Raw genomic sequence first — 9,727 nt, forward strand, 5'->3', positions numbered from 1 at the left:
AGTATAGATGCTAGATGAATTGGGATGAAGTACTGCAGGGCTATGCAAGTACTCAGCAAGGAATCCAATGAGATTTCTAGATTGGAGTTCTCACCCTGCTAGACAAGACTGAAGACTTCTCTAGACCAGTTTCCTATTTCCCTGGGCAGTTTTGCAGATGCTTCTGGGAAGTCTGTAAGCCGGACATAGGGACAGTAGACCTCTTCCACTATTGTTCTTCAGCAACTAATATCCAGAAGCTTCCGGAGACAGTATATAGCCATCTTGACTAATAGCCTTATTCTCCATGACTTCGTTTCATTCTTTAAATCTAACCATAGATATGGTAAGTTTAGTAAGGGGAATAGTTTTGTAAAATATGAGAGACACAAGCTCAGAGCAATAAAAATTCACAGCAATTTCATTCTCTAAAGAGCTCAAGTTGTCATCTCAATTGTAGTAGTACAGGCATCTGAATCATTTTTATGTGCCATTCTTGTCTTGTGTTAACTTAGCTGCATTGTATAATGAAACGTCTTTTCTGAGCTGTTTTCATTCTGGGTGGACAACTAGCTAGCAGAGCTTGGAAAGTTACTTATAAAAAAGGATGAATATAATGACACACTGAAGCATTCTATAACTCAGCAGAGGTAGAATGACATTCTGGATCTCAGCATGTCTGTATGTTCATTCTCCTTAAAAATATCCAGGTTCTGTCTTCAAGTTGTATATGCTTTACAAAAACTCAGGAAAGACACTTTTTGTATTCCAGCTTCCAGAACTCCCAGGCAGTGATGGCTGGGGGAGTCTGGAAGTTGTTATCCAGTCCAACCCCCTGCCATGCAGGAACTCACAATCAAAGCACCCCTGACAGATGGCCATCCAGCCTCTGTTTAAAGACCGCCAAAGGAGGAGACTCCACCACTCTCCGAGGGAGTGTGTTCCACAGTGGAATCAGGACTTTTCTCCTAATGTTGAGGTGGAATGGAATCTTGCATCCATTGTTCCATGTCCTGTTCTCTGGAGCAGCAGAAAACAGTCTTGCTCATAATTTGCATTCATGATTAATAATAGGTTATATTATTTAATATGAAGGTGCCATTAATTCTCAGAGGTAATAATTTTTAAAATTTCTACCTTCAGTCCGATGATTACCATGAGTCTAAAATGGCAAAAATAAAAGAGGAAATCACTGCACTGCGAAATGGTATCTTTCAGGAAATATGCAAGGAACAAGACGAATATGTAAGTATTCTTAAAATGTGGATGTATTTTCTTTGAATCATTGATAGTAATGTTGTTGTTGTTGTTGTTGTTGTTGTTAACTGCCATCAAATTGGCTTCAGCTTGTGGTAAGCCCATGAATGAGTCACCTGAACTCTGCTTAGGTCTTACAGATTCAGGACTGTGGCTGTCTATTCATCTGGAATTCAATATTCCTCTTTTCCTGCTGCCTTCTACCGACAACCATTAACTCATATTGTGTTTTCTAGTGAGTCATGTCTTCACATTGTATGTCCAGATTACAACAGTCTCAGTTAAGTCATCTTGACTTCTAGGAAGAGTTCAGACTTGATTTGCTTTAGGACCCATTTATTTGTCTTTTTAGTAATCCACAATATCCATAGAACTCTGTTCCAGCACCACATTTCAAATGAGTTGATTTTTCCCCTTTTTGCCTTCTTCACTGTCCAACTTTCACAAGACATAGAAATTGGAACTTGATAATCCTCACTTTCGAATTCAATTATATATTTTGATACTTGAGAATTTTGTCTAGTTCCTTCATAGGAACTAGCTGCCCTAGTTGCCCTTCCAAATCCTAGGAGATGACCACACTAACTCCTTTCTCGTCTCTTTCCTGGTGCAAAAATAAAACGGAACATACCGATTGAGGAGCAGCCACCACTGCACTTCTTTCCTTTGCACGATTGCGCCTTTTCCCTGTCCTCTCCCTTAACCCTGCCGTCCCTCTGTCATGTCTTACCCAGCATGCCTCTAGGTATTTTTTCTGTTTTTTGTGCAGGTCTGGAGCTCCGCAGCCCCAATTTATTTCTGTAACCTTTTATTTTTGCATTTCATCTTACCCTAACTGCCTAAAAAAATTAATCTGCCATCTGTTGAGACTACTTTTTCTTTTTGGCTACAGATATGCCCCCCCCCCCCCCAAATTCATTCCTGACTGTGACCCTGGCTTCAGTCCAGAGTTTTGGTTCCTGCTCAATTACGCTTGATAATGCAAATCTATTTTTTTACATTATCTTTAAATTCTATGGAGATATTCTTCAGGTTGTGTTTTGGCATGATGGCTGGTTTACTGTTCTTCTTTAGTTTTATTCTAATTTTTTATATTAGTAGTTTATGGTCTGAGTCACAATCTGCTCCAGGTCTTGTTTTTCAAGAAAGAATGGAGTGTCTCCATTTTCTGCTTCCAATTATGTTGTCTGTCTGGCCATCAGGTGATGTCTGTGTGTACATCACTTCTTAGGTTTTTTTTGAAGAATGCGTTTGTGATGAACAAGCTGTTGGCCTTGCAGAATTCAGTCAGGTGGTCTCCTTCATTTTTTGATTCTAGACCAAGTTTTCTTACAATCTTTGATTCTACTTTGTTACATTCCAGTTGCCAATGGTTAACAAGAACTACTGTTTTGGTGTTTGATGTATTTCTTCCTGGACTCCAGCACAGAATCTTTCAATTCTCCTTCATCCACTTTAGTTGGAACATAAACATGGATTAAGGTTATATGAATGGGTTTTCCCTGAAGGACATGATTTGGTCAAATTATTTTACAAATTTATATCCTTTGACTGCTTTTCCTACATCTGTCCTCACAATAAATGCTGCCCCATTTCTTCTGACTTTTTCATTTCCTGAGTAAAACAGTATATAGTTATCTGACCCAAAATGTCCCATTGCTGTCCACTTTAGCTTGCTCATCCCAAATATTGCATTGTTTATACATTCCATTTCTTGTTTTACTTATGTCTATCCTCCCCTGATTTATGCTTCTCACTTTCCATGTTCCTGTAATATATGTTATGCAGCTTCAGACTTTTCTTTCCTCTCTGAGCACATCAACAGCTGAACATCCTTTTGGCTTGAGTCTAGTTGCATTATTAGTACTGTTCCTAGTTATCCTCTGCTCTACCGCAGTAGCTCAATGAATGCCATCTGACACTGGAGTTTCATCATCTTTATGATCTCTTGTTTCACTTTTGAATTGTCTCATCATAGTATCCTTGTGGTAAAAGATATTCAAAAGGAGGTTTACCATGCACAGTACAGTACTAACAAGTGTTAGCTATAGTATCACTGCCATTCTCTCTGACAGATCCTCTGCTGCCCCATAGCTGTTTGGCACATTTAGTCTGGTTCCTCTGGAAAAGCCTGTCTGACATGGGAGACCACACCAATAGTATTGCTTATGTCAGCATAGCCTCTTGCTTCACAGGAACATGCAGTCCCATCACTGAAAAAGTGAAGCCATTAGTGGGGGCTAATGTATAGGTAGGTGTAAATCATCAAGGGAGGGGAAAAGACAAATCTGGCCTGCAGCACTCCCCATATGGTCTGCAGGCAAGCCCTTCCCATGGGCCTGGCTCCTGGAGGGCACCCTGAAAGCAATCATAGCTATCTCTGACTTCCACCTCTAAATGTTTGGCATTAGGGAATAGGTTTTAATTCAGTGATACAAAGTGAAGAGGAGTCTAGTTATCTACTATTTCTTGTTCTTTCATGTCTGGATCATAAATTCAACATGAAGCACCACAGAGTAAACATCGGTTAGTCTCTCGCTATGTGTTGTTTTCATGCGGAGTTGAGTACTGGAAATTTTTTCTCTCATTTAGGAGACACTTCATCATCTGGTGCGGACATGGTTCCCTGAGCTGCCACTTCTTCATCCCAAGGCTGGAATTCTCAAATATATGGTATGTTTTGTTTCTGGGAGGTGAAAAGTGAAGAAATGTCTGACTGTTCTGTTATGGTTGCCAAAATATAAAATCAAGCAGGAATACAATTATCTAATAATACCAGATATTATTATACAATTTACTGTGACAATTATTAATTAGTTTTAATACTTATTATTTAGTCTTGAATTAATTATTTATACATAATAAAATATTTATAATGGATTAATATTTTTGTTGTTAGACTGTTTCCTGAATGTTTTTCATCTTCCTGTCTTTGTTTCCCACTAGGCCAAATTGCTTCTCAGATTTACAGTATTTGAAGTGCAGAATTACATTAGCATCTCAAAATTTATAAGCCCTTGTCTCATTTTTCTTCATTTTTCTAAACCTCCACCATTGCCTTCCATAATGCCTTGTAAAACATCAGTCATTTTTAGCATTTTGCTTGTTAGCCCTTTTGTTGAGAATTGATCTTCAATTTGGTATCAGCAAAACTTGAACAGACACCCTGCTAGACAAAATGGATGAAATGGCAAGCTTTATTTATTCAGTAACACCTTTCAATATCACATAGGCCTGTTTTGCATATGACAGTAAGACAGGATATACTGCTATCTGGATAACTCTCTGAAAATCTTGTACTCCTCAATCCTTTGTCTCTTCCTCTTTTGTGGCTATTTAGTTTCTGCAGTTTTTAACTAGTTGTTATGGCTGAACTAGGAATAATGACTTAATACAGATCATAGTCAGTTGCTGAACAGCCAGCTGAATAATCCAGGTTTGTACATGGCTTATTTAGCAGTTGGCTAGTCTTTGTGTTAAAATCAAGGCTTTGTGCCAACAGCAAGTTGGGAGTTGTAGAAACTTACTCCCACCTAACTCCTTGGCCTGTTGCAGGAAATGTGTGAGCCCGAGGCTTTGCAAACGCAATCATAGTATTGGTGTGCCACATCTTCTGAAGCATGCTTTGCCTCTTTAAAAGCTAGAATATTTTAAACCAAGGGTGGGAATTGTGTAGTTCTCTACTTGTTTTTAAACTGCACCTCCCAGTATTTCTTACCATTGGTTGTGCTGGCTAGGCCTGGAAATTACATCCCAACAACCTTTAGAAAGTAGCACAGTTGTACTGTATATTAAAGTAGAAATGAGGGGTTATAACTTGGCACTGAAATACACCACTTCAAATTAAAGTTTTTTTTCATACTAAGCAGAGCCCTCTTTCCAAATCATTTAGAAAAAGGCCTAAAATTTAAATTAAATGGCAAAAATGAGAGTCATAGTCCAAATCATTTGGAAATCACCAGATCAAGGAAGCCTGCATTATAATATTCTAGAGCTGGGAGTAGGGAATGTGTGGTCTGTGATCACTTCCGGCAGTTTTCACCCAGAAATAGCACAGAAAGATTTTCTGCCGTTCCAAATACCACTTTTTCATCAGAGCCCCGTTCAAAATGGCAACAAAACTTTTGGTTACCATTTTGAGAGGGATTCTAAGGAAAGAAAGGATGTATTTGGGTGTGCATAAAGGATGCAGCCCATAGCAGGTTGGGGGGCGGGGATTACTCTTTGTAATTGTCTATCCCAGTTGTAGAGTATGTTTTTGGATGGAGAGGTTGACACTGTCATGAAGCAAAAGCAAAGCACAAATACTCTCATCATTTTTCTATATGGTGAATTTCTTGAGTACTCATTTGGGGAAAATGTCCTTCCTTATCCAAAAACATCCCTTCTTATGGTATAGCAACCCTGGAATTGAGGCCATTTCCAGCGTATCAGGGAAAGGTTTGGAAATGCATTCTACTTAGTACATAATTAGAATTTATTTACTTTTCATTTACCGAATTTACCTATGTAAATAATGAAGGCCAACATGGGATTGCGTATTGAATGCTGGAATAGGACTCTGGGAGACCAAATTTCACACCAGTCATGTAAATTCAATGTGCAGCGGAGCCAGTCTCATATTCTCAGCCACAGAGGAAGGCAATAGCAAAATCCCTCTGAACAGGAAAACCCTGTTCAGAGTACAGGTATACCTCGGTTAACAAAAAACCTTATCGCGTTAAAAACAAACCCAGCAGGCAAATGGAGAGAAACGTGTTTATCATTCTGTCTCCACATGACACTGAAACATTTTCATTTTCTTCCAGTCATAAAGAGAGTGGTAAAAATGTCCTTTTTGCCAAGTGGATTTTTTTCAGCTTGGCGAAGGGACACTTTTATGACATTTTTATAACCCTCTCCCATGCTTTTACAACTGGAAGAGAATGAAAGCACTTCAACATCATGCAGAGACAGAAAGATAAATGCACTTTTCTCCATTTGCCTGCCTGGTTTGTTTTTAATGTGATAAGGCTCAAAGGCTCTGACAAAAAAACTCTTGTTTACAAAGTTACTTCATGCCCACTCAGCCCTTCTCTTCCCCCTTGTCCTCAGACTAGTGGAAATATTTTTTTAGTAGCACTGGTACTAAGGAAAGAGGGCTGGAGAAATATAGACTTTCTGTGTTGGGTTGACCTGGACAAGTTTTATTGCAGCCTAGCCAATCCTACTGTTGCTGTGTATGCTTGCTTAAAACAGGCAAGATAAACAGCAGCTGCTTCCAGAATCCCTTACTAAGCATGTATGTACAGCAAAATAGAGGGGAAATGGGGAAACAAATAAGACTATCTCGTTAGCTACCCAAGCATGTTAAAAACCAAACCCTAGATCTATAAGTTGGGACACCAAAATGGAAATCAGAAAAAAGATACAGTAGAGGCTGGTGAAATTTCAAAAAAAGAAAAGAAATAACCCTCGGACATATTTTGCAAGAAGTTTTCAATGGATCTCCTAAAGGTTTTCAGTGTTTTTGTTTTGCAAGGCTTCATTTCACATGTGCATATTGTTAATTTTGGATAAAAAGTTTGCTGAAACATGCTGAACCTATTGCTCTTCTTTTTTTGTGATGTAAGAATCTATTCCTATTTTTTTCATGTTAATTCTGCCCCTGGTAGCAAATATTTGGTTAAAGGAGTAAACCCTAGGATCATCTCCTTTGTTTACTGAGGTTTACCTGTATACAGCAACAATAAAATAACATAATAAACAGGAGTCAGATATTTACAAATTTACAGTTGTCTCTTTTAATCCACCGGCTTCAGATCAGCCAATTAGATTATTTGTAGATCATCATGCCCCATATTATTAAATGATGGTGGTGTGAATGCAGACATTCACTTCACTGCCATTTAATAACATGGGTCATAATTATTTGATCTCCCTGGGGGGGGGGCGAGGGGGATCTCAGAACTTAACCTTCACAGTTCTCAAGGGTTAACTGTGGTCTCTGCTTCAGTACCTTCCATGTCATGTAAATTCAGAGTTAGTTTTTCAGTCAGACCAACATTTCAGGTTGCTGGTTTTGAGTCCCACTGGGTTTTTCAAGTGGAGTGTTTATCTTTATGATACCCTGCAACCTCTTATTATGGGCCCATGCCTCATTTATTTATTCTGTATGGTTAACGTGATTTAGTTCTGTGATCTATACAAGGTTATGCTTGTGCAGCGGTGGGATTTTAAAGACAATTAGTGTGATCTCTGTTTTCTGCAGAACTCAGGAGGGCTTCTTACGGTCAGTTTGGAACGTGATTTTTTAGATGCTGAACCAATGAAAGAGCTGAGCACAAAGCGTCCTGTGATTTGCTCTGAAGTTCAAGGGCAAAAAGTTCTCCTAAAGGTATACTTTCTAGTTTGTTTTTTTAAACTGTTGTGAAGAGCCAGCTGCTAACTAAGCAGGAAAGCTTTTCAGTCTTCAGATGTCAGTGTTTTATCATCAAGATGTGCATGTCCTGGTTCTAAGTTGAAAAACATATTCCAGGTTCCTAGATGCCAGCATCAAATGTTTGGCTGCTTGATTGTTTAACCACCTAGGATTTTTTCCAGCCCTAGTCTTCAAGTTTGAAGTCACCATTCATCTAAGCTTAGCTTTCAGAAACTGCAGCATGATGGCTGGGGGTTTCTGATGGCTGCTTTAGAAGCTTCTTGTTATATCATCTAAGAGCAGGAATGGAGTATCTGTGGGCCATTAGATACTGCCATAAGACATTTCCTATCAGCTCTAATAATCGGGCTGGGATATTCAAAGTAGAAATCCAGTTTCACTGAGGAGGGTCCCGGTGGCCTGACCTTTAGTTTAGAATCTTTTTTTGAAGGTGTAAAGAAGCTTTCAGTTCTTGGCTGAAGATCCAGAAACCATCTACATCCATGGTTTTTAGCTTGTACACTATAGACTCTTAGGGAGTCCCTGGATTGGCTTCTGGGAGTGGGTGAACTAAGTGTAAAAAAAGAAGATTTTTTTTCTGTTTCTTTCATTATATTTCATATAATGAGAGCCATTAGGGTTGAAGGGCGGGATATAAATACCTAAATAAATAAATAAATAACCACAAATGATGTTTAAGTGCATTTTGGGGGGAAGGGGGCCAATAGCTTTCATCAGATTTTCAGAGGCCCAAAACCCAAAGAGGTTTAAGGGTTGCTGATCTATATAGTGAATCATTTGGAAACTTAAATTTTAGGATGGATAGCAAACTTTACTAGTTCTTTGGTTTTCATCTTTTGGATTTGCCATTGTATTGAAAAGGAGAAGCGCAACACTAATTTTAGAGTGCGGTAGGTGCTACATGAAAATTACAACCATATTGATAACTTTCAAATACTTTGTGTTCACAAAGTAAATTGTAGGTAATATGGTACTTTCTGAATGACATCTTGCAATACAGTAAGTGTTTCATATTATTTAACTATTTGATGGGGAAGCATTATCATGAGTATTTCAAAGTATATCCTTGTGTTTCAACTCCATATATATATATATATTTGTAGGGGTACACTGTGAATATAAAAACTGAAACAGGAGTGATAGAAAGAGCAGCAAAGTATCACAAAGTCTGGAGAGAAATGAAAGAGGAATCTGGTCTAATGCAGTTGATGTTCCTGTTTTTATGCAAGGCAAGTTACAAACTATCATGCACATTTTCTTTTATAGCTGAAGTCTTTGTGTAAAATAGTTTTAGATAAACTGGACACATTACAGTAGGCCAGAATTTTAAAATAATAGTAATAATTCTTCTTCGTGGTCTCTGCGAATCATACAAATGGGTTTCACTGCGCCTGCGCAGTGCTGCTCGGAACCTACTGGAATCACTGGGCAGAGTTAACTCTGCAACATATTGAAACTTTTTGGCGGTAACTCCGCCCACCCGTTATAAGGCCCCTGCCTTCCCGCTCTTTTCCCCAGTTCCTTTTTTCCGCCGCGCTTGCTGCTTCAGGGAACTTTCGCTTGCTTCGCTTGCTTGGAATCACTTTCGCTTTTTGACCTCGGACTGTGTTTTGACCATTCTTTGTCTCCCGCCCCTGGTAACTTCGGACTTTCGGACTGTTGACCTCGTTTACGGATTCTCCTCTGGCTTTGACGACCTCCAAAATGCCTGCACCCTTCAAGAAGTGCGACATTTGCAGGGGGAAGGTGCCCGTCCAGGACCCGCACTCCTCCTGCCTGCTGTGTCTTGGCAAGAACCATGATATCAAGGCCTGCCTGCTCTGCAGATCCCTCTCATCCCAGGCCCGGAAGAACCGTGAGTCCCGGCTCACTTCGGCGATTGCCCTTGGCAAGGTACAAGAGGGGGGTTCGCGGTCGTCCTCTGTCCCGCCTTCCGTGCCCCCCACCTCGTCTCGGGCCAGTGTGTCCAGCGTGACATCGGGGAGGGCCGCCGTTTCCAGTGTCCCGGCCGGGACAACCTCTTCCACCACCCCCGATGTGGCCCGTGGCTCCAAACCGCCCAGCGCCACC

General features: G+C 39.9%; 1 protein-coding gene across 3 annotated transcripts in view; it reads left to right on the forward strand.

Moving 5' to 3' along the window:
* The window catches only part of STK31 (serine/threonine kinase 31), a 65,507-nt gene that overhangs the window by 40,363 nt on the left and 15,417 nt on the right, over positions 1-9,727 (forward strand). For all 3 annotated transcript variants that reach the window (XM_042477316.1, XM_042477317.1, XM_042477318.1), the window contains exons 17-20: positions 1,123-1,224; positions 3,829-3,909; positions 7,487-7,612; positions 8,761-8,886. In XM_042477316.1, the coding sequence (XP_042333250.1) occupies positions 1,123-1,224; positions 3,829-3,909; positions 7,487-7,612; positions 8,761-8,886 (435 nt within the window). The remainder of the gene's footprint in view (positions 1-1,122; positions 1,225-3,828; positions 3,910-7,486; positions 7,613-8,760; positions 8,887-9,727) is intronic.

This window comes from Sceloporus undulatus, chromosome 6, assembly GCF_019175285.1.
Source record: "Sceloporus undulatus isolate JIND9_A2432 ecotype Alabama chromosome 6, SceUnd_v1.1, whole genome shotgun sequence".
NCBI lineage: Eukaryota > Metazoa > Chordata > Lepidosauria > Squamata > Phrynosomatidae > Sceloporus > Sceloporus undulatus.